Consider the following 25637-nt stretch of genomic DNA (forward strand, 5'->3'; position numbering starts at 1 on the left):
GGGAGGGAGAGATTCTTCGTCCTCGTAAAGAGGGAGGGATGCCAGGATTGCAAATCGATTGGGTGGGCGATTTCTGGGGTTGGGGTTGTCCTTTCTCTTGTCGATCGCAGGAGAGGGGTTTCTATTTGGGGGGGGGGCGGGGGGCGGCGGCGCAGGGGAGGGAGTGGACGTTTGAGGGAATTCGACTGGGCAATTTTTGACGAAGTGCCCTTTTTCTCCCCAATGGAAACAAGCGGTGGGGAGATACGTATAGTGCATCGGTTGCTTAAAGCTTTCTTCATCATCTCTGCGGATATGTTTGAGAAAAATAATGTTGACACATTAAATATTCCTTAAAATACGTATGAAGCATGAAGGATTTTTTTTTTTTTTTTTCGGTAGCAGCTTAGGAAAAGTCTAGGTGTGAATCACGGATGTCCACGGTGGAAAGAAAAGCGTGCCAAGGGCGAGGTAGGTTGCGTCGGCAGTCTGAACGGAGCCATGCTTTTCAGTACCTGAAGCTTACGCTTTTGAGAACCTATATTTAATCTGGGAAAAGAAATAGAGACAGCGTCGTCTGTCGAGGTCGAGAACTGTAGAAGAGAAGTCAGAAGCGACATTTTGAGAAAGAAGAAGTGGGTTTTGTAGAGATTTTCGAAGAAGACGCAGGTGCGAAGGAAAGCAGGGTTTCTGACAGGGAGCAACCATGGGAGAACGGAAGGTTTTGAATAAATACTACCCCCCAGACTTCGATCCATCCAAGATCCCACGGCGCCGCCAGCCTAAAAACCAGCAGATGAAAGTGCGGATGATGCTCCCAATGAGCATCCGCTGCAACACTTGTGGCAATTACATCTACAAGGGGACCAAGTTTAATTCCCGAAAGGAGGATGTTGTGGGCGAGGTATGCTTTGATGTACCTTTATCCATGTACACATGCATTCGACAGAATCATATTTCTGCACATTAATATACAAGTGTGTGCCCTGCTGCAAAAGTTGTTTTTGTCTGTTGATTGATGTTCTCGTATTTTCAAAGCACTTAACAATGTTTATTTATTCCTGTATATTACAACATGTAAGGAGACATTCATATTGTCACGCCGTTGTGCTTTACCAATGCATCGCTGTGCATTTCGATTTGATGTTCAAATTCTCTGAGTCTTATATCCTGACACTTTTCAGCTCATCATGCACACACTTTGAACCGTGCATAGAAGGCGCTGTGCTGCAGTTTATGGTTTTTCTCGTGATATCTGATGACAATTTCAAACGACATTGTCTATTTTGTTTCACTTTCATGTGATGCACTGTAGCTTGTAGCTGGCAAGGTTGTAATTCCACAATGACACACGAAACAAAACTGAAAAACTTTAACACTTCAACTTCGAAACAAATTGTAGTCGCGAAGAGTTCCACTTCTAGATGCACTGGTCACAAAGTTTGGTGCCCCTTTCCGTACTTCTTTTTACAATCGATAAGTCACATAGTACAATTGCTGAGGGGTCACTGCACCTAAGCAACCATGCACTGATCTGGCAGAAGTGACCCCTAGACCCCTAGGGCACACTTTTATAGGCACTGAAGCCAAGGCCCAAAAGCAATTGATACAAAAAGTTGGGGTGCCTCCAAAAGCACATACCTTTTAAGGGCCTGGTCTGCTTCATGGCTCCGATTGTACTCCTGTAGGCCTTGCAAGTAGCCGCAGTGAGTTGGTGCCAATCCGTCATGACATCGGCTTCAAATAATGGTGTCTCTTTTTGTGTCTTCTACTTGTTAGGACTATGCCACGTCATCATTGTGACATAACCCCCTTAAAAGAGGAGTAATCGCACCTGATTACGCTTGTAAAACAGACACTGGACAATTAATCAGCTTAGTAGACACAGACTCTATGCATACATGCGTTTGACAACTCAAAGCATGGAGTTAGTACAAAGACACAAGTTATTGAACAATCATAGTTACATTCGCACTTAAACATGAACCGTGACCATTATGATTTATTTCGTCATTGCATCCAAACCGCATTGATCTCTCATGGAGTGACGGATTTCTTTATGGACTAAATCTCATCACCCTGAATTTACATCGTCAAGAGAAAATGCTGAAGATGAAACCGGCCTGTAGGGCGGTAGGCTTTGGCTTTCACCCGAAATTCTTTACTTTAGAGAGAGAGAGAGAGAGAGAGAGAGAGAGAGAGAGAGAGAGAGAGAGAGAGAGAGAGAGAGTAGTACTTTGCAAAATGAACGTGCGACGGAAATTAACACTTAGTACACACGGCTCGGAAGCTAGAATGCTCCGAGTAGACGCCGACAACCTGTAGGCCCCAAAATTGGCGCCCCTTTTGGTATTTCTTTATACTTTGAGAGGGTAAATCACAAAGTAGTCCTGAGAATTCTTTACTTGTATTTAGCTAGATACCACCTGTTTTGGCCAAATTTTGGCAGCATAACATCTCCAAAACTTGCGCGAAACCTATTCCCCTGCTCGAACTCACTTCCACTAGCATAAACCCTCTGATTTCTGCCCAAAAACAGTAAATTCAGCTCGCTGTATTTACTGGTTTTTGCCCTGTTTTCAGCCCTAAACAGTCCCCGAACTGTCCTCTGTCAGTGGGACACTGTTCCCAATAGTTTGGTGTTTGTATGGCTGAAAAACAGTCAAAATACAGCGCATAACCAGCGCTGAAATTGCACCTGTACGGTGAGGTTATCACCCTCACCGGTGCTTGCTTTTGGAGTAGCAGTTAGCTACTCTTGTTCTTGCTCAAGGAGGTTCTTGCCTCAACACAAAAGCATGAAACCACAGAGCTATACATCAGTCAAATGAAGAGCCCTCGTGTGGGGCATCACATAACTGCACGTAGGGGAGAGAGCGCAGTGTTTAGTGTGCAAGTCATCACTCCTAGCACCACACTGTACATAGAGTAGAAAGGAAGCACTCCATAGCTCTTAACCTGTGACAGGTTTCACAAATGAGCCCTCCCAACTGCAAAATTCAGCGCCCATTTTTCTGCAAGAGGAAAGCGCACAGAAATGTGCCACTTGGCGCGATTACAAGTATTTTCCTATTTCGGGGTTGCCGCCTAAAAAGTTTCCGACTAGTTGCCTGGTTGAGTTTGCGGCAGAGTTGTAAAATGTTGTCCTTGTCATTCCGAAAAGGTAATGACGCGAACACATTTCACGGCCCAAAATAGCAGTCTCCTTATTTTTAGGAGATGCTTCCATTGGGCTCCCATTGGTCATCCGACCATCTATCCTCATTGAGACTGCATCCAAAAATGCAATGTGGCCCAACTGTCGGTTACTTTCGAGGGGGGGGACCTGCATGATCTTGAACTGAGCCTAGACACCCTCTTACTATACGAATTCCAGTGCCGACCCACTTCCCTTCTGCGGATGAAACTACCGTTCACATTGGCCATACAATGTCCCACCATTTGCCTCTTCAAAAAGAGGGTCTCAAAAATAAAACAAAAATCATTGGAAAGAAACCAACAACTAAGGTTAGCAGTTGCCACGTCCTCGTGACATACCCCCCTCTTGAAATCGCAAACGTCCTTGATTGCATACCATAAATACACGCCACTGATGATCTTGTGTTGTTAGCACTCTTTTATCATCGCATGTATCCGTAAGAAAGGTCGTAACACATAGATACAAATGACTTAATGAGACCTTCATACTTTTGTCATTTCCATCTATTATACTGAATTCATATGTACATTTGATGTGCTAGCCCTATCATTACCCCTCCTTTGCACACGTTGGGTTGGGGCATAAGTAGGTTGTAACCCAAAGGCTTCAAGGTAAAGTTGCAATACATTTGGTGACTCTGAAAGTTCATGCTCTTCCATCCACTTTGCATCCATAGGCAGATAGTTCTTGAACTTCACCTGTAAGGTGCAGCGAAGTGAATGTTGAACTTTGCTCAAGATGAGTGCTTCGAACTGTGCTCAAGGGTTCCTTTCACTTACGGAAGGGAGAGCCTTCCGTTCCATTAATGAGAGAGTGCAATGGACACAAACAACGTGGTGAACACTGTGAATGAAGGTGCATGAGACTGAGAGATCGAGAGAGAAGAATACGACACCAAATGTTGTCAAAATCCTCCTCGGAAGGCCCCACTCTCTATGGCGAGAGCGGTCTACTATTGATTGCACAAATCTCTGCTTGCCGACGATGAGGATAACGACGAGACGGGTTGAAATCTGAAAACGCTAAGGGCCGAAATCTGCAAATCTTTATCCGCTGAATTCTGACTCTATGTCGATGAGGACGGCGATGACGACGATGCGACGACGACGTGTTGAAAACGCAGATGCTGAAACGTGCGTTTTCTGAACTAAAACTGCAAACTTCGATGGATCTAACTGTGCGGCGAGGATCTGCTGTGGGACGGTGAGATCTGCGAGGTTTGGGACTTTTGCTAAGGTGTCTTGATACTGAAAACTGAAAACGCTCATGCTATTGGTGATCTTGTCGCGATGAATCTGCAAATTGCCAAGGCTGATCTGCAAACCAAAAACGCTAGGGCTGAAGTTGGGGCTGCTGCAAACACGCTAGGCTTCTGCTGTCCTGCTGTTGCCGGGCTGCTCTGCAATGCAAAAACGCCAGGGCTGATCTGGGTCCTATTGTTGCCAGGGATACTGCAAGTGCAAAACGCTGGCTGATTTGCACTGCTGAAAAACACTGGCTATTACTTAGCTGAAAAAGCTAGGTTTGTCGCCGGGGGGGTCTTACTTGAGAAGGTGCATTGTTGGATGTCAGGTCCCTGTTGCCTCTTGTGCCAGAAAGTGCTAGCGCTAGGTTTCTTATGTATTTGCTTATCAAAATTGCCCTACCTAGTTCCCAACAAAAGTCACCTAAAAATAATAAGTGAAAATTGGCTAAAATAGGGAAAATAGGTCTATGCATTGTAAAATGCTCCTGATGGAAATCTGATGATTATGCTATGTGCAAGGATATGCATCTATTCTAAGTGTTTGGACATGCACGGTCTGTGAACAGACTGACAAAAATGCCAGATCACTTTCTAATCTAACTGAACTGAACCCATGTCGTGAAGTAGCTTGTCCACGTACACATAGAGTTAGATGTGCACGTGACATCCCCTCCTTTTCAAAGTGAGGTACTAGTATTGAACCGTATGGCGTCGAGGGAGATCACCAGCATCGTCTGGAATCCTAGAAAGGACTCTTCGTCGGCCCACTTTGATGCGTGGGTCATGCGATACTTGAACTTTATAAAGGTATGCAATGCTTGCTTCTTTGGGCCGCGCCGAAAGTGACAAAGTCATCTGTGGCTCCCTCAATGCTTCAACTTCGTCTATAGTCATGTGTCTACCTTCTTCAAGTATCTTCGAGGATGAAAATTCCGGAAACCACTTCCAACACAAAAACATGAACGTACCCATTTCATGTAAAGTGATTGGAAAAATTCTAGTTTTCTTTAAAGACTGTGCATGCAATGTAGATGAACATATAGACGGAGTGCCAAACCGTTCATCAAACACATGCAAACAATGGAATCGAATCTTGACTTTCTGATCTAAATCAATCAACTGTGGCAATTCACAATGGAAATGCCGATGCTTGATGCTCAACTCTTCTTGTGCTCTTTCAGATACTGTGTCATGCCAAGGAAGAGACATGGAATGTAAATTCCTTGAATGTAAACATTTCATCTTTCCATGAGTAATCCGCATACATCCGTGCTCATTCATGAGTGAATCGTGCTCAATGTGCAATATGGCATGCCTGTGAAAAGGGATCACATAAGGACAGTGACTAAAATATAGGAAAGCATCACGAATGAAACACTCGAACAATGGGTGCTGACTAATCATTCAAACACATAATACTGCCTGTGGGGGTTCTTTGGACCTCGACTCGAGAGCCAAGAACGGTCCTTTGTGATCGGTCGAATCTGCAATGAGGCTAGCTTCATTAGACAAAGTATCAACTAAACCATCATCCTTGTGAACAATCACAGTTTCCTCTTGCAAATCATCATGCTTATGAATAATCACATCTTGATCATGCAAATTATCATGCAAATCATGCTTTGGAAAAGAAGAGACTGACAGAGTCTCCTTCTCTTGATCCTTTGCAATCTGTGCTTGCACACTAGAAAAGAGTCGCAACAACTCTGTCATGTGTTGGTCTCTCAACGCTTGTCTTTCTTTGTGCGCGCTATCCAATTCTGCTTTTCGCTCACAATCCAATGCGGCTTTCCGTACTTGGGCTTCCAAGCGTGCTTGCTCGCGCTCACGCTTTATGGCTGCCATTCTTTCTTCGTATTTACGCTCTATGGCTGCCATTCTTTCTGCTGTTCTTTCTTCGCGTACTAACTTTCTGTCCATCGTCATCTTGTCGAAAGCCTCCATAGGAGTTAGTGCAATCCTTTGCGTATATGGGGAAGGGGGAGGGTCAGAAAAACCTCTTGGTGGGGAAAACTCTTCTTCGTCACTCCCATGCTCACCACCTCCATGCGAAGTATCCAACCGCTTCGGGTGATGACCATCCACTGAAGTCTTGGGTTCTTAAGTTAACGGGGAACTTGGGGTCTTGTGGGTCTTGGTTCTTGAGGTTCTTGAGGGTCTTGAGTCTTGAGGTTCTTCTTTCACTTGCAATCTTCTCTTTACACGAGCTCCTCTTTCCCGCGGACCCCTTGGCGGTCTTGCGCTCACACCAAGGTTTCTTTTTCCCACCTCACGTCGATTGTCCGGCCGCTAAGTGCACGGTCCGCTCTCAATGAGTGAAAAGAGGGGGACTTGCTTGAGAAGGTGCACTGCTGGATGTCAGGTCCCTGCTGCCTCTTCTGCTAGAAAGTGCTAGCGCTAGGTTTCTTATGTACTTGCTTATCAAAATTGTCTTACCTAGTTGCCAACAAAAGTCACTTAAAAATAATAAGTGAAAATTGACTAAAATAGGGAAAATAGGTCTATGTAGTGTAAAAATGCTCCTGATGGGTTTTGATGGAAATCTGATAATCATGTTGTGTGCAACCGGAGGATATGCATCTATTCTAAGTGTCTGTACATGCACGGTCTGCGAACAGACTCATAAAAGTGCCAGATCACTTCCTAATCTAACTAAACTGAACCCATGTCGTGAAGTAGCTTGTCCACATACACATAGTTAGCTGTGCATGTGACATCACCAAATAGCGTCTTGCAACTTGCTCAGGTACTAGGATCTCATCAAGTTTCTCAACTTCTGGCTGATTCTCATCTGGTATAACTTCTGGCACATCACCCACGAACGGTCTTAGAAGACTCACATGAAACGCATTATGAATCTTCCACGCATCAGGCAATTGCAGCCTGTAAGCCACATCGTTGATCTTGTCAAGCACTTGAAAAGGCCCATAGTAACGCATGCTGAGCTTAGGAAACAGCCGTTCCTTGCCCTTCGTCTTCTTTAACTGTGCCTTTTCGAACCTTAACAAAACCCAATCACCAGGTGATAGCAACAATTCACGACGGTGACGATCAGCAACCTTTTTCTGTTTTGCTCGAGTCTTCTCCAAGGCAACTTCAATTTTCTTATACATTTCATCCATGTTCTCAACATATCGATCTGCCTCAAAGATCTTGTTCTTTGTATGCAAAATGGGAGGAACTTTTTTGCCGCCTTCAACAATTCCAAAAGGTGCCTTGCCAGTTGACGAATGCACCATATTATTGTACGTATACTCAAGCATAGGTAAATATTGTTCCCACTTGCCCTTATTATCTGACACATAGCATTTCAGCAAATCTAAGACAATAGAATTAGCCTCTTCTGACTGCCCATCAGTTTGTGGATGAAACGAAGACGAGAACTTGAGCGTAGCGCCCATGTTCTCAAATAATCCTCTCCAAAACAAACTTGTCATGCGAGGATCACGATCACTGATAATCGATTGTGGCATACCATGGTACTTAAACATATTGTACATGAACAAGCATGCCATCTGATTAGATTTTATCTTCTTCCTGACAGGGATAAAATGGGCCTACTTCCTGAACTTGTAGATAATGGTCCATATACCATCATTCCCTGTTGGCGTTCTTGGAAGATCAAAGATAAAGTCCATAGCAATGCTTTCCCATGGCTTATCCGGAATCGGTAGTGGTTGTAACAGCCTTGGTGCCTTTTGCCTGTCAAACTTGACCTTTTGGCAAATCAGGCATGCTCTCACAAAGGCATCCACATCTCTCCTCAAGGTAGGCCAATAGGAGAATGTCTCTACCACGATGCCCTGCATACGGTGGGACATGCTTTAACTGTCGCATCAATACCACGATGCCCTGCATACGGTGGGACATGACTCTCTTCCATGACCTTATGTCGCAATGGCCTAGTGACACAAAGTCTGCCATGCATCATCATAAAACCATCTCTGAGGAGGTAGTTCTTATGATGTTGCCCGTCTTGCAAGTGTTCAAACTTCAAAGATTCTTGCAAAATCTTCATCAGTAGCATACTGTTCCTTCATGTCATCTAACTCATGATGATAAGGAATTGACACATCTGAACTCTGTGGCTTCCTTGATAACGCATCAGCCACAATATTCTTCTTCCCTTCCACATGCATAATCTGGAAGTGGAACATAGAAAGAATGTTTGCCCATCGCATATGCTTTTTGGATAACTTTGACTGTGGTCAAGAAGTGTCGCAAGGTCTGATGGTCTGTTTGGACAACAAAATAAGCACCTAAGAGGTAGTGCTTTTAGCTAGAATCGCATGAATTACAACCAAGAGCTCTTTCTCATAGACTTGCATAGTCTCTAGTCCTTGCAAAATTCGGCTTTCGTAAGCTACTACACGTCCATCTTGCATTAACAGTGCTCCGATGCTACTGCCACACACATCACACTAGACCACAAATGACTTCCTGAGATCTGGCAAAACAATTATTGGATCTGAAGTCAATTTTTCCTTTAAGAGAGCTGAAATCTCTTTTTGGGTCTATCTGAAAGTGACCTCTTTCTTTTGCAAAGCGTGAAGAGGTGATGCTATCTCTGCAAAATTCTTGATAAACCTTCTATAGTAGGAATGCAATTCCGAGAAGCTTCTGACATCGTGCACAATCTTCAAGTCTGGCCATGTCTTAATAGCTTCGACCTTTGCGGGATCCATTCTGACACTATACTTTGAGACTATGTGGCCAAGTATGTGGCCAAGAAAGTGGATCTCTTCTAGGAAGAATTCACTTTTCTTAGGATTGACAAGTAGCCTGCGACTGTGCAGCTCTTCGAACACAATGGTCAAGTGACGCCTATGCTCCTCTTCATTCTTCGAATAGACTATCATGTCATCAAAGAATGTTCCAACAAACTGTTGATGCGAGCGGAAAATCCGGTCCATCATTCTATTGAACGTGGTAGGAGCATTTGTTAACCCAAACGGCATCATTAGAAACTCATAAAGACCAAATGTCGTTCTAAATGCAGTCTTGTGCACATCCTTTGGCCTTATACAAATTTAATGGTATCCACTCTTAAGGTCTATCCTGCTGAAAATTGCAACACCCTCTAAACGATCGAGAATATCATCAATTCTAGGAATAGGAAACCTATTCTTGATGGTATTCTTATTCAACGCACGGTAGTCAATACACATGCGCCATGAGCCATCCTTTTTCTGCATTAGGAGCACTGGGGAGCAAAAGGGTGAAGAACTAGGCTGAATCAGCCCCTTCTCTAATAACTCCTCAACGTGGCCCATAATCTCTTTCTGTTGCGCCGCGTTAACCTTGTAGGTAGGTCTATTTGGTGGGCTACACCTTGGCACCAAATCTATCCGATGGTCGTCAGGTCTCTCTGGCGGCAATTGCGACGGTAATGAATCAGAAAAACATTCACTTAACTTTTGCAAAAAATGCTGACCTTTCTTTATCTAACAGAGATAATTTTGACTGACAATTAACTGAGACATCACGTGCAAAAATCAAGTACACAGAAAGATGATTCTTTATTACAGAAGCGATAGCCGAAGCAGATACAATAGGGACAGACTCCCCTTTGAGCTTTACATCCAAAACATGAGTTTTGCCCCTATGTTGAAGGGTGATCGTCTTGCCGAAGGCATCCAACACGCCATGCACTCTGAACATCCATGGAATTCCAAGTAGCGCATCGCACCGTTCCAATGGCATGATATAAAATTCTTCTATGTCTACATATGACTGAATATGCAGACACAACTTTCCATTAATGGGAGTAACACACTCTGAGTGCCAGGACATGCAAGCCTTGCCTCTGCTGCGTACCCCATCTCCTGAGCTCTGATGCCCAGCTTCATAGCTAACTCTGATGATTTAACGTTTTCTTTGGCACGTGGATCAAAGAAGATGAGTGCAGTCTGATCTCTAACTTAACCCCATACTCTGCATAACTCACTGGCATCTGTATTGGGTTTGTCACCCACCATATCTGGCACCAAACCTGTTGTGGGTCTAGGCTTCTTGCCTTTCTTGTCTTCTTTATCATCAGAGTGTCTTTTCCTTTGTGGACAATTGGTAGCAAAGTGACCAAGCTGCTCGCATATAAAGCATTTGTTTTCAGCCATTAGGACCTTTTTTTTCCTCGAGCGACTTGTGCACAGAAGGCTTCCTTTTCTGTTTCTTTGCTTGCGGCGTTGCGCTCCAAAAGTCCCGGTTGAATCCTTGTCTTTGGTGGCCTTTTCTGACCCCTGTGACGCTTCAGGAGCCCTTTTCACAAAGGGCTTCTTCGCTGAATTTTTCTTTTGCTGCCCTCTCCTTTCTCGTTGCTCGGAACCCACTGTCCTCTCCTTTCAACAAGGCAAGACCAATGTTAGCAACTTCCATGAGCTGGGTGAGGGTAGCTACTCTGTTTTTGGTACAGTAATCGCGAAGCCCTTTCGGCAGCCCACAACTATTTGTTCTGTCAATGGCACAAATCTGTAGGAGGTCATTGAAAGTAAGGCGTTACAAAACCTCCGATTGTACTCCAGCAAGCTCTTGCATGTAGCCGAAGTAAGCTGGTGCCAATCTGTCATGACGGTGGCTTGAAATTCATTTGACAGCCAAGCAGATGCAAACATTTGCTTGAAGTAGACCCAAGTGGCGGGTGCCTGTCCTTGCATTAACAATGTCGTCAACCGTGTAAGTGCATTGTCCTTTAAGAAAGTGGCAGCTTTCCTGACTTGAGGCCTCTGTAAAATTCCCTCCTGTATAAGCTATATCAAACTGCTGGAGGAAAGTGAGAGCCTTTGCTTTATCTTCGAAGCCACTGAAAGTGTTGAAATTTATAGCTGCACCACCTTCTTTGTAAGCTTCCAGCTTTTCCAATGCCCCCAAATTGTCATAAGGAATAGTCTGCAACATGGGCACTGTAGTAGGCATCATCGTCACATCTTGGCCATTAACATTTTGCGTCAGAGGTGCCATATCTGGCTGCTGTCCAGAAAAACCAGCCATGCCAAAATGACCCTGTGGCACCCCAAACTAGCCTTGGTTGCTCTAAAAACCCTGCTGCATGCCGATGCTACCATACATGGGGTTTGGCATCATTCCTTGCATACCCCCAAACACTGTTCCTGGCATGTACGGCTGACTTCCAGGCGCACAACCAGCCATACTCTGGAACACAGATCCATCCCCGAAATACCCAAGATGTATCTTGGGTGGTGGAAAAAGGGGGTGCATTTGCCTGGTAACCAGTTCCCTGTCCATTCAAGACAACATGCGGGCTCTGAAAGGTGGCGGGCTGAACTGGCATAACCTGTGGAATAGGCGTCCTAACCACCTATTCAAGGACGGGAGGAACCTGTTTTGGGGCCCCTGACTCCGCAACATGCGAGTGTTCCCTATCCTGCTGAGTTGCATGAAGTACTTGGGCTTGAGCCTCAACAAGCTCTGTACGCGGTGTAGGTTGCCTATTTTGTTGTAGCACAGGTGGCGCTTGCAAGAACTCCATAAACCTTGGGTTCTACACCAGTTGTGAAAACACATTCACCGTAGCAACTAACTGAATCCTGAACGCATCATCCTCTAGTTGCCCAATCATAAAGCCCTGTACTACTGGAGGGACATTCACATCGACAGGAGGTACAAACTGCCGTGGCTGTGAGCTCTCGCCAATCTCGAACACCATAGGGGTTTCCTGTCTGTCCTCGAAGAGGAACCTTCTTCTATAATGCCTTTCCCTTTGTCGGCCATAGCATAATCCCGCGTTCCTGTACTCTGTGTCTTTACCCAAAACAACCGAGGCTCACTCTTTGAGGAAAAAGTGATTGATATCTCGGCAGTGGAACCTTGAAACCGGTCCGTAGGGCGGTAGGCTTTGGCTTTCACCCAAAATTCTTTACTTTAGACACTCACAGAGAGAGAGAGAGAGAGAGAGAGAGAGAGAGAGAGAGAGAGAGAGAGAGAGAGAGAGTACTTTGCAAAAGGAACTTGCGACGGGAATTAACACTTAAGTACACACACGACTCGGAAGCTAGAATGCTCCGAACAGACGTCGACAACCTGTAGACCCCAAAATTGGCGCCCCTTTCGGTATTTCTTTATACTTTGAGAGGGTAAATTACAAAGTAGAGTCTTGGGAATTCATTACCTGTATCCAGCTAGATACCACCTATTTTGGCTAAATTTTGGCAGCATAATAACCCCAAAACTTGCACGAAACCTATTCCCCTGGTGTAACTCACTTCCACTAGCATTAACCCTCTGATTTCTGCCCAAAAACAGTAAATTCAGCTCGCTGTATTTACTGGTTTTTGCCCTGTTTTTAGCCCTAAACAGTCCCCGAACTGTCGTTTGTCAGTGGGGCACTGTTCCCAATGGTTCTGGCGTCCGAATTGCAGAAAAACAGTCAAAATACATTCGTTGCCGCATATTAAGGTCAGGTTGGGTGTAGATCCACTTCAGGCTTTTATGGTCTGTATGTGGTTCAAATCTCCTTCCAAGAAGATAATGTCGCCATACTTTTAAGAGCATCCACAACGGCCAATAATTCCAAGTCATGTGTAGGATATGTATACGTAACTTACGATATTCATAAGTTACTGGTTTTCCTTCTTGAGACAGAACGCCACCAATTGCTTGTCCACTTGCATCAGTGAGCACAGTGAATGTTTTTGAGAAGTCTGGAAGCTGTAATATGGGAGCATTCACCAAGGCTTCTTTGAGTTTCCCAAAACTAGCTTGAGCATGTTCATTCCAAGTAAACACTTTAGCCTTCTTAAGCGTATTGGTCAATGGAGATGCAATCTTAGCATAGCCTTGAATAAATGTACGATACCATCCTGTCAAACCAAAAAAGCCACGTACTTCTCGTATTGACTTCGGTGTAGGCCAAGCTATAACAGCTTCGATCTTACTTGTCAGTAGAAACACCATCTTTGGATACAATAAATCCCAAATATTCAACCTTGTTAGTGAAGAAGGTGCATTTGCTACGTTTGGTATAAAGTTGATTTTGACGTAGAAGTTCAAGTACTCGCCGCACATGTTGTTCTTGTTCTTCTCTGTTTCTTGAGTAAACCAGGATATCATCAAAGAAGACAAGAACAAAATCATCAAGATGTTCTCGAAATACGTTGGTCATGAGATGATTAAAAGTTGCAGGAACATTAGTAAGTCCAAAAGGCATAACTGTAAATTCATAATGTCCAAAACGAGTATTAAATCATGTCTTTGGTATGTTCTCCTCCTTGATTCGGATTTGGTAATACCTTGACTTAAGATCAATCTTTGTGAAGATAGAAGATTCATGTAATTGTAAAGCAGTTTATTAATCCTTGATATTGCATACTTATTCTTGGCTGTTACCTGTTCAATCCACGATAATCAATACAAAGACCTAGAGTACCATCCTTCTTTCGATTAAAGAGAACAAGAGTACTCCATGAAGAAATGCTGCGTCGAATAAAGCTTTACTCCATGAAGAAATGCTGCGTCGAATAAAGCTTTGTTCAAGTTAATTGCTCCTTGAGTTCCACAGATTCAGGTACTGACGCGAATCTTCGGATCACGCCGAGGCGCCTAAACCCTAAGAAGAACAAGTAGGCGAAGAAGAAGTCCTACCAACCTATGGAGACCCCGTCCGATGGGGCCCCAGTGACATAAAGGACTTAAAGGATCCATGCAAAAGCTGTACGGACGCTCCAGAATATCCGCTGACATGACGACGTTGCACTGTACGGATTTCCGTGTTTTGCGCTGACTGCTGACGTAGCAGTTGTATGGAATTCCGTGATTTACGCTGACAGCTTTTTGGCATTGCTTCTGGACCAGAAGCTTTTGAGTTTGAAGGCTTTTTATGTAAAACTGCTTTTGGGACCTAGGGCCTTTAAATATGAAGCTAGGGCTCATTCTTTGGCATGCTTCCTGGAGAAGGTGCAGAGTCTGGAGTACCGGCTTGTATTGTGTTGATGCAATATAAAGAAATACCGAAAGGGGCGCCAAGGTTTGGGGCCAATACTCTCTGGGGTGGAATTCCACCACATTGTGTCGCGTGACGTCTCTCTCTCTCTCTCAGTTTAGTATTTATTGAAGTGCTAAAAGTCTGTTCAGTCTGTTCTTTTCTATTGGCACGTGGTGCCCATCTTGTGAAGCCCGTGACTCCGCAACATGCAAGTGCTCCCTATCCTGCTGAGACGAATGAAGTACTTGGGCTTGAGCCTCAACAGACTCCACGGGCTGTGTGAGTTTCCTTGACTGCTGTGGCACTGGTGGCGCTTGCAAAAACTCCATAAACCTTGGGTTTTGTACCAGTCAAGAAAACACGTTCACAACGGTAACTAATCGAGTCCTGAACGCATCATCTTCAAGTTGCCCAGTCATAAAGCCCTGCACTGGGGGAACATTCACATCAATAGGAGGTACAGATAGATGCGGCCGTGAACTCTCGCCAAGCTCGAATACTGTAGGAATTTCCAGTCTGTCCTTCGAAGAGGAATCCTCTTCCATTATACCCTTCCCTTTGTCGGCCATAGTGTAATGTAACAAACTGCTGACGTGTCAAAGCCTAAAGAATGGAGTCAACTTACAGATGTGGCCGAGGGGCCTAAACCCTAATTTTTGCCAGAAACCCTAATTGCGGAAACCCTAATTCTAGAAACCCTAACCCTAAAACTTGCAAACCCTAATTCTGGAAACCCTAACCCTAAAACCTGAAAACCCTAATTCAGGAAACCTAACCCTAAACTGCAAAAACCCTAACCCTAACCCTAACCCTAACCCTAACCCTAACCCTAATGGCAGCAGACAGATTTTTGAAAATTGCGCTGGCTGAAGACGTGGCAGGCTATACGGATTTCCGTGATTTACGCTGGCAGCTTTTGGCTTTGCTTTTGGACGAGAAGCTTTTGAGTTTTGAAGGCTTTTCACTGTAATTGCTTTTTAGGCCAAGGGCCTTTAAATATGAGGTTAGGGCTCGGGCTCATTCTCTGGCATGCTTCATGGAGAAGGTGCAGAGTCTGGAGTACCGGCTTGTACTTTGATGATGCACTATAAAGAAATACTGAAAGGGATGCCAAGGTTTGGGGCCAATACTCTCTGGGTGGAATTCTGCCACTCCGTGTCGCGTGTCCTCTCTCTCTTTCAGTTCAGTTGTTATTGAAGTGCTAAAAGTCTGTTCAGTTTGTTCTTTTCTATTGGCACGTGGTGCCCGTCTTGTGACAGTGGTATCATCAGGCGTGTTCTTTTCTGAAAGCATACCGGTCCTACAAAAGAGCAGACAGAGCTTTTTGGAATTTTATTTGAGTTATCTTCGCCTCCAACACGGACCTATTAGCCACTCTCACCCTTACTTCATCGTGCATCGGGCGCGCTCCCGTCTTCACCGCTCATGTCTTACAGGGCATAAGCCATTAAGATCACTTGCAAGAGAAGGATCCAAGATTTGTTTCGAGTCACTGTTTTTCTCAAAAGCAGTGCCATGCAGATGTTGATGTCTACAGCTACCAAGCAACATACTCCAAGTACTTGACAAGCTTTCAAGAAAAAAAATAAAAATTGTTCGAAGTTATATGGTTTCTGACATCTTCCTTCGGAGTGCAACTTCTGGTAGAATGGGGTATCCTGAAATGCTTGCCATGGAAACCCTAGCAGATTATAACTTGAAATTTCTCGACATCTCTTAGTAGATGTCTCTTCACGAGCAGATTACCTTGGAGGTTCGGTGTGCTATCTCTTGGGACTACCATCGCCGCCAAAGAAACACTGTCTGCCCAGGAGCTGATGGACCATGCTCTGCTCGGTTACGACCTTATGGAATGAACCTAACCCTAATTTTGGTGCAGGTTTAAGGATGGAAATTCAGTCGATTCAGTCGACTTTTCAAGCTCGACTGATGTCGAGATTGCTTTTTAAGTTTGAAATTTGTTTGAGAACTTGTTTGGTGATCCTGTTTGGAATTTGTTGAAATGGATGCTATCTGTTTTGAACCTGTTTTGGTGCCGATTTGAGACTCTAGTTTTAATACTGGTTTTCATTGATTGGTGATTTTACTCCCGAGTGGAGAAGTGAGAAATATTGTTTTGGTATTGTTTGACCTCGGAACCATGCAGGCCGATGCCTGGGGAGCGTGCCGTTGTATGCTACAAAACCTCCGAACGACGCAGGCCGATGCCTAGGGAGCGTTTGGTTGTATGCTTGTAAAATAATTGTTGTTGTGACTCCCGGCCCGGACCTGGATAGTTATGCGGGAGGAGTAATAAGAAGTCTGAGCAGTGGTTACGCTCAACACCTCCAAATGATGCAGGCTGCGGTCTGGGGGGTGTTTGGTTGTACAAGGCCTCTATATCTGTCGGCCCGGACCTTGTTAGGTTATGCGGGAGGAGTGTTCATCGACGGCTTTATGTTTCTATGTCTTGTAACATGCATATGTGAGCATTTGTGCTGCATTGTGATGTGCCAACCACTGAACAGTGAATATTCCTAATTGGGTGAGATTGCCTAGGTATGTAATTTTAGTGCATCAAGACACCTGTGGAAGATCAGTACGGTCTGGGTGTGATGGCTAATTTTACTACGCTGGAATATCAAGAGTTTCGATCTGGAGAAAGGAGTAGCTAACTCCTTGATCAAAACAGTCGAAAGGAGAAGCTAACTCCTTGATCAAAAGAGCAGAAAGGAGAAGCTAACTCCTTAATAAAAAGAGCAAACTGATTGTCCCTCGAAATGACCCTTGGAAATTTTTGAACTAACTTGAGTTGTTTTGCAGATATGTTGTAATTGCGGACGATTACTCTCTTTCAAGAAGGGGAGATGTAACAAACTGTTGACGTGTCAAAGCCTAAAGAATGGAGTCAACTTACAAATGTGGTCGAGGGACCTAAACCCTAATTTCTGCCAGAAACCCTAACTGTTGAAACCCTAATTCTAAAAACCCTAACCCTAAAACTTGCAAACCCTAATTTTGGAAACCCTAACCCTAAAACCTGCAAACCCTAATTCAGGAAACCCTAACCCTAAATTGCAAAAACCCTAACCCTAACCCTAGGGCAACAGACAGATTTTCGAAAATTGCGCTGGTTGATGACGTGGCAAGCTGTACGGATTTCCAGGATTTACGTTGGCAGCTTTTGGCTTTGCTTTTGGACCAAAAGCTTTTGAGTTTTGAAGGCTTTTCACTGTAATTGCTTCTTAGGCCAAGGGCCTTTAAATATGAGGTTAGGACTCATTCTCTAGCATGCTTCATGGAGAAGGTGCAGAGTTTGGAGTACCGGCTTGTACTTTGATGATGCAATATAAAGAAATACCGAAAGGGACGCCAAGGTTTGGGGCTAATACTCTCTGGGTGGAATTCCACCACTCCGTGTCGTTTGTCCTCTCTCTCTCTTTCAGTTCAGTTGTTATTGAAGTGCTAAAAGTCTGTTCAGTCTGTTCTTTTCTATTGGCACGTGGTGCTCGTCTTGTGACAGTAATCCCGCGTTCCTGTACTTTGTCTTCACCAAACCAACCCAGGCTCACTTCTCGAGGAAAAAGTGATTCTATCCGAGCGACGGAACCATGAAACCGAGCCGTAGGGTTGTAGACGTAGGCTTTCACTGGAAACTTTACTTTAGACTTTAAACTGAGAGACTTTGCAAAAGACAACGTGTAACGGGAATTGATACTTCAAACACACACGGCTTGGAAGCTAGAGCGCTACCAAGTAGACATCGACACCTGTTGGCCCCAAAGACTGGCGCCCCTTTCGGTATTTCTTTATTGTATTCGAAGAGGGAATAAAACCTGTGATTTCCTACGAGCTGTCCCGTATATTCCAGGCTGAAAATGACCTGCTCTGGCCCGATTTTGACAGCATAACTGTACTAGGACACTTCACAGACAATATCCCCAGGCAATAGATTATTTTCCCGACGCATACGGACACTTTGCAAAACCTGGCGAGAACAGCACTCTGAATTCTCTGTTTTCTGCCCTGAAAATGCACCAAATCACCTGTACAGCGGTCCCCTCGCGTCCCCGGACCTCCTGGGGTATTAGGCACTGTTTAGGGCTGAAACCCTAAACCTGTAAAAATACAAGCAGGTTGTATTTCTCTGTTTTGGGCTCCGTTTCGCGAGCCGGTCGCATCTGTAGCAAGTCCTCGAGCTCCCGCATCTGTAGGACCGCATGAAATCTCTCCGAATTTACCTGTATCTGCGGGGGATTAGCAACTAGCTAATCCAGTACCTGTGCAAGAGGCTCTTGCCTCGGCAATCGCACATGAACTCACACAACTGTACATACAGATGAAAAGCCCTCGAGCGGGGCATCACGTTTCTATATTCAAAGGGGGAGAGAGATGCATGACAACGGAATCATCGCGCTACATAAGACAAGGGAGAAGGCAAGCTTTCCATTAAAGCTGTGAGACCTGCACCCACTACACTCTGTAGTCACTTAATGAAGAAGAGGCAGCCCCAAATCAGCCTTTACTCTCAAAATGGGCGCCCTCAACTGATGTGGCATGCAAAATGGCTCACAGGCTGCCAAGTTCCCTTATGTCCCTTTTGAGTTAAATCCTAGTACCCACCGACTTATAGGTATAGCGAGGGGGCCTAAATGACTTTGAACTGAGCCTAGACACCCTTTTACTGCTCGGATTCTAGTGCCTGTCGGCCCGACCATCTCGTAGCGACCTGCCCTTCCCGACTGCGGGTGAAATTCTTGGCCGTCAGCTGTTTCACACTGGTCATACAATGTCCGGCCATTTGCAACTTCAAAAAGAGGGACCCAAAAATTAAACTAAAATTATTGGAAAGAAACCAACAACTAAGGTTAGCAGTTGCCACGTCCTCGTCACAGTAATTAGCCATTGCCATGTCCTCTTGACTGTGAACCTGGCTCTTTAGTTATGAAGTCCTATATAAATAGGACTTGAACCTCATTTGTGAGACATCTTGTATGATCACCACACTTAATCTCTTGACCCTTGGGAGCTCTGTCCGCACACCCGTACAGGTGTGGGTTCGGTGGTATGGGACACCGGCCCTTGTGGCAGAGGCTAGCCCACTTGGCTGCAGGCTCCCAGGCTCGAGGGTGAGCCCGTATTGGCTCTATGGCTGGGAGGTGAGCCTGATGTCTGCTCACTAGGTGTGTCTAGGTGTGAGTTTGGCTTGTGTCATGTCATGTGTGCATGATGGATCCGGCGAGGGATTAACAAGGTCTGTGTAGTCTCTTTGAGGTGGAATGCCACCTTGCAAACTGTGGAGGCTTCCGTAAAGCTGTCTCCTGAGAAAGCGGTGTTGAATTGTTGAATAAAGGACAAGGCCTTCTGAGTGTCCTTGTGGCCCCGAAAAGTGTCAAACTTTACGCTTTGACCACCATCCTTGCATTCTTTCTTGCCCTTTATGCGTTCCAAGTTGTCATTCGGTTCTTGAATGAGGTGACTCTGCTTTTGCCCAAGAGTTATAAGTCATCATCGTTGGAGTCGTTAGAAGATGGAGTATTTGTGTCCGGACGAAGTGAATTCTTGTGGTACTTGCTTTGACTTACTTTTTGGGTATTTCCGTTTTTTGGACTTCTACTTTTTTCTCTCTCATTGGAACTCGAACTAGGAGGAGGAGGAGAATTGTCCTCAAAGTGAACACGTTGTCATTATTTCCTTTTAGACCCCTTCTTTGCCAAATCCTCGAAAGTCAACTATCGGCCAAGATAGCCGGGAAAAGGCTTGGACTTCTATCTCTTGCAAGGGTGTTTCTTGTGTTTGACGATTTCATTGATCTTTTACTGATCAATTTCTTTATTGTCGAAAGAGAAGTCTTCATATCATAGTATCATACTTCAGATTTACTTTCACTATCATTGCCGACTTGGGGGATTCTTCCAATACTTATGAGTTGCTTTGCACAGGAGGAGGAGAAGAAGAATGCTCTCAAAGTGAACGCGTCGTCATTATTTCCTTTTAGACCCCTTCTTTGCCAAATCCTTGAAAGTCGATTGTCGGCCAAGATAGCCTGGAAAAGGCTGAGACTTCTATCTCATGCGAGTGTGTTTCTTGTGTTTCATTATTTCATTTGTCTTTTATTGATCAATTTCTTCAGGTGTTGAAAGAGAAGTCTTCATATCATACTTCGGATTTGCTTGCACTATCATTGCAGACTTGAGAGGATTCTTTGAGTACCTATGAGTTGCTTTGCATAGGTGGTAACTTGTAGTTTCCGTTAGAGATTTGCAAGCAGTGGATCTAGGTTATCCAACTCCTTGTTGGCCGATCTGCTGATGTTAGAATTTCCGTTGTGACGTTGTCAGGTGCAGCGGAAGAGTACTTAGCACAAACACAAGGGTTACTTTACTTCACTTGAAAGAAAAACTAAAACTGAAGACAAAGAATGAGAGAGAGAGAGAGAGAGAGAGAGAGAGAGAGAGAGAGGACACCGCATGTCCGGTCCCAACCACCCTCAAGGGCACCCCCTTGCTTTGTTGCCAGAGCAAGTACTTGCTTTATTACTTGCACAATGCCGATACAATGATGCTAAATGATGAGATGTTGAAATGCTAATGGGTACTTGATGCTAATGACGCTGGGTACTGGCGAGGTACTGAAGGATATGCATATATGCTTGATATTGCAAGGCTAAGGACTGGGTACTATGGGTACTTTTGATACTTGATACTGCGGGTACTGAAGGTACTTGGGTGCCAAGGACACGGAGGTCCTGATGATCCCTATGCTGAGCTAGGTAGGAGCCAAGCCAAAACACAAGGGGTGCTAGATGTTGGGGTATTGTGTCGACGACGAGGGGCAGTTGTACTGCGGTGCTGCTGAGATACTAATGGGTACTATTGGAGATGCTTGGTACTGCGACGATTACGAGGCCGTGGGCTGATCAGCTATCGCCGCGGACGGCGATGGGCTGAAAACTGAAAACGCTGAACTTAGGCTGAAATCTGAACTTGCTGCGACGACAACGATTCTTGGTAGAGGTGCTTGTACGGCTTGGCTATGGCTGAACGGTGCTGATGATGCCTGATGATGATGGGCTGAATACGGCGAGGATCTGTTGACGATGGGGCTGAGATCACGGCGAGGGTGGGGCTGAATGCTGGCTGAAACACACTTATGCTGCTGGCTGAAAAACGCTGATGCAAGGCTGCAAAAATGCTGGTACTGCTAGTCCTTGAGATTCAATTTGTAGGCTCGAACTTAAGTTTGAGCTACTTTTAGTAAATGTCATGTCAAAGTCACTTATTAATGAATGACTGTTCATATGCCTATATGCTTAAGTGACTTAACTATGCAAGTGAGGGTATGCAACTATGACTGGCCTAGACATGCACCCTCTTGCTAGAGGCTCACAAGGGTGCCAGGTTAAGTCCTAAGATAAGACTGATGCTAGACTGTAGCAGAACCTTGTCCACGTGGCGCAAGTGCAGTGCGCACGTGACAGGCGTTGGGGTGCTGTAGGTGGGATGCCTTCTTGCTATTGATCGGATCTTTTGTAAGAATCCATTGCGTGTAGTGCAAAAAGTCAGACCGGATCCTCCGTAGAAGAATTGACTGAACCTGGCTCTGATATCATTGTAACCGGCTTCGCATTGACAAGTCGGTAACCACATCAAACAAATCAACTTCAAAACAAAGTGTAGTCGTGACATAAAGTGTCGGAGTTCCACTTCCAGATGCATTGGCCCCCTACTTTGGTGACTGGTCTCTTTTTGTCACAAAAGTGAAAACGTGGCACAGATCCTAGACGGACTAGAGACAGGAAAAGGGTGGACAAATTGATGGCGTGGCAGTCCCATAACTCCCACCGCAAATCACGCCACAATTCGTGGGACTGTACGGACGACTATGTCACGTCATCACTTTGTGACATGCACAATGCCAAAGGGTGCACAATGCCGGAGGGCATGCCTGTAATGTATGGTTGGATAAGGTCAGTTGATGGTTATTGTGCAGAAATTGTCTGAAATTACAAATAGCATCTTCTGGATTGTAGCTTTAATTCAGACCCCCTGCACCCCGAGGTTGTTAAGTTGTTAATGTGCATGTTTTCACTTGAGCCTGTCTTTGTGCATTATTGGACCTGGGTGATTTAGCTATTCTGATGTTCATCGTTTTTTTGTCATACAGACATACCTTGGTATCCAGATCTTCAGATTTTATTTCAAATGTACAAAATGTTCAGCTGAAATAACTTACAAAACAGACCCTAAAAACAGCGATTATACTGTAGAGGCTGGTGCCACCAGGAATTTTGAGCCATGGCGATCCACAGATGAGGTCTGCATTTCATTCTCTCAAGTATAGCATCTGTCATAAGGGATGTGCTTGTGTTGCTTATTGTTTTGTTGATTTTATGAGCAGGCAGCTGATGAAGCTAAAAAGAAAAGGGATGCTGAGGAAATGGGGGATGCCATGAAAGCTCTAGAAAATCGAACGCTGGACTCTAAGAGAGAAATGGACATTATTGCTACTTTAGATGAATTGATATCAATGAAGGTAGATCTTGACTTTCATTTTTTACGCTGTCTCTTCTATGGAATCTGTTTGACTTGTACTGTATTGCCCAGGCAAGACATCAAGCTCTTGGAACAGAGGTGGGACTTGAAGCATTGAAGCGCTCAGCAGATATGAAGGTAAAGCGCTGTTTATTTCTTTTTTTGGAACATGTTTAATCTGATAGTATTGAAGGTGCCAGGATGTGATGTCTTTTTGGATAGGTAGTTGTCTGTTATCTCAAGGTTACCCTGTCATGTCGTAGATGACACTCCTGTAAGGTGGTTGTAGGACTTGCATGTGAGAGCTTATTTTGAAGGTCATTGTCAGGTTACTGTGTTTTGGGAGGCAATTTGTAGGAAGGACTTAAGGTTGGCATGGAAGAAGCACTTCTGCTAGAGGCAGCATTTAACCTTTTGAAGATATTCCTTGTGCCTTTAGGTTTCAAAGACAGACTGGGAGCAGGCTAATGCTTGCTAGATGCTTATTTAGAGATACTGCTCTGACTTTCCTTTTGTTTTTAGGAGAAAGAATTTGCAGAAGAAGACGAACGGCTTTTACGAACAGTCGTTTTTCATGTAAGTTATTTACTCTTGTTGTCAGGAGTGAGAGAGACTGTGTTTGTAAGGTCTTTCATGCATGCTGTCGGACAGCGAGTGTATGTTTTTACTAACTTACTTTTGTTTGTTCAGAATTCAGCTAATTTTGTTCGAAGACTAGATGATGATGATGATTTTACCGATGGGTGTATTGATTTTGCATCGAAAAAGGTATCAACTGTTTTGAGATCAATCAATTCTTTTCCAACCTTTGTTGCAGTTTCTAAGTGTCATGGCATGTATTTTGTAGGCCAAAACGAGTGTATTTGACCATGGCAACAGCAATCTGCCACAGGCGACTGTATCTTCTCAAGGTTTGTTTTTCTATGAGTGCTGCTTCAAGTTGCTCAAGGTGATTGTACTCAATGAGGTATCTTCTATGTGTGATTGTTGCAGTCGCTTTGAAGGTACCAACTTTCGCCAAACCTCAGTTAATACCAAGGCCCATAAAGGCCGGCCTTGAGAAAGAGCAGGTGCAGCAAGCACAAGCAACAATGGCATCAGATGCTACAAAGAGCACAACTGAAAGCACAGTTTCCAAGGAAGCACCAACGGGCTTAGCTTCTTTATGTGCATCTTATGATGATGATGATGATGATTCGGATTGATTGTTTCAATGCTGCCCGTTTGAGCGCATTTTCTGAAATGGGTATGTAAGCGCCTTCAGCTGCTTACAAGCTCAAGGAAAAGTCCTATGATGTTCAGATGCATGAAGGAAAGCTGATATCAGGGCGGCTGAAATTTTTGCAAAGTAGGCTCTTTTACCTTTCTGGGTTAAAACTTAACTGTAACACAATATTTTTCAATTTAGAATAAGTAATTTTAGGCCTCTTTCTTGGTGTCCACCGCTCTTGTATGTGGGAGCTTTGAATGCTGTTCTTTGAAAATGTAGAAAATTTTATTTTTGGATCTTGATTCTTAATGACTTGCAAGGCATGTTTCTTAAGTGCTCGTTACCAGTATCCTCAGCCTTTTAGGGATCCCAACCCCCCCCCCCCCCCCCCCCCCCCCCCCCCTCCCACCCCCTCTCCCCGGGGTGGCTCTTCCCCCTTGTCCTCTAGGTCTGAAAATGTTTTGTATCAGCTCAAGCGTCATATATTACCAAGTATCACCTTGGCGTGTATAAGAGGGCTCCTCCACAGGCCCTTTGAAGGCCCAGCACGCATAAGAGGGCCCTTTTACAATTCCAAGGCGCCCCATACACAAACCCTTCGTGGTGCAAACACTTAGTGGCAATTGTGGTTGGGGCTACAGACTGACAATACAAGGTTTGAGTCCTTGAATGTCAGATATGCATTGTTGTGAGAGCCCAAGAAGAGGCACTTTTTTTAAAAGACATCACACCAACCTTACATCATACTAATCCTCGATTATGCAAGTATTGCCAATCCCTTGCAACATCTTTTGAGGGATGCCTTCTGCCACAAGCATTTGATTAATGTAGCCTACAGCATACAACCATAGATTGCTAGGATATGCAGTAGTGGTCAACAAAGACTAGCAAGCATGTGCAGACAAAATCTTAAATGTAAACCTTGGTTTTTAGACTAGAGATGAATAAAGAGATTTTTTTCTTGAACAAGAATTGTACAGTGTGATTTTGGAGCCCTCAAAGCCATACAAATCATTATAGGATTTAACTAGAGCCGTGGATTGGCTAGCTATGGCTCATCCATCCCAACCTCCACCAAAAAGATAGTCTACAAACTTGATATTGCAACTTGTCCTTGTGTTTGATGATGAATTGAGAATGTACGAGCTCATAAACCTCGAGGAGTGATACACTTGAAAGGTTTCAACAAGCTCACACTTGCCATTTGAGCTTGTAAGTTGTTTCACACGAACCTTGCATAAAATTTAACAGGGCTTGTTTTAACTAGGTCGAAGCTTAGCCTAGTACTTTTGGTGATTGGTTTACTCTATTATGTTGTGAGAAGGCCATTGAAACACACAATTATTGTTTGAATTGTTTTTTCCAACAGAAATAAAAGATTTGAATTGACAAGCATAGCATGGAATTGATGGCCATGGGAGATCGATCATCCATGATGATTCTACTTGTATTCAACCTCTAGCCTCTGTTTCCCACACCGCCCTTGAATATGCATGCATTAAGAACATGTGAGTGTAGTTTGATTTTGGATTCAAGTGTTGTACCTAAAACAT

General features: G+C 44.4%; 1 protein-coding gene across 1 annotated transcript; it reads left to right on the forward strand.

Annotated features, from left to right (window-relative positions):
* The first annotated feature begins 485 nt into the window (after positions 1 to 485).
* Positions 486 to 24302, forward strand: LOC147443176 (coiled-coil protein (DUF572)). The gene is made up of 8 exons (XM_086529086.1): positions 486 to 883; positions 22507 to 22656; positions 22741 to 22875; positions 22947 to 23012; positions 23397 to 23450; positions 23565 to 23642; positions 23722 to 23785; positions 23868 to 24302. Exons 1-8 carry the CDS (start codon positions 686 to 688, stop codon positions 24077 to 24079), a joined length of 957 nt encoding a protein of 318 aa, XP_086385212.1. The 5' UTR covers positions 486 to 685; the 3' UTR covers positions 24080 to 24302.
* Positions 24303 to 25637: the final 1335 nt, after the last annotated feature.

The sequence above is a fragment of the Adiantum capillus-veneris genome, chromosome 14 (genome assembly GCF_014529385.1).
Source record: "Adiantum capillus-veneris isolate H3 chromosome 14, ASM1452938v2, whole genome shotgun sequence".
Taxonomy (NCBI): Eukaryota; Viridiplantae; Streptophyta; class Polypodiopsida; order Polypodiales; family Pteridaceae; genus Adiantum; species Adiantum capillus-veneris.

Excerpts from the sequence above, each read along its gene's own strand:
- LOC147443176 (XM_086529086.1), top strand. The coding sequence starts at position 686 with ATGGGAGAACGGAAGGTTTTGAATAAATACTACCCCCCAGACTTCGAT. Across the intron at positions 884-22,506 it reads AGGAGGATGTTGTGGGCGAG|ACATACCTTGGTATCCAGAT; the intron begins GTATGCTTTGAT and ends TTTGTCATACAG. Across the intron at positions 23,643-23,721 it reads TTGATTTTGCATCGAAAAAG|GCCAAAACGAGTGTATTTGA; the intron begins GTATCAACTGTT and ends TGTATTTTGTAG.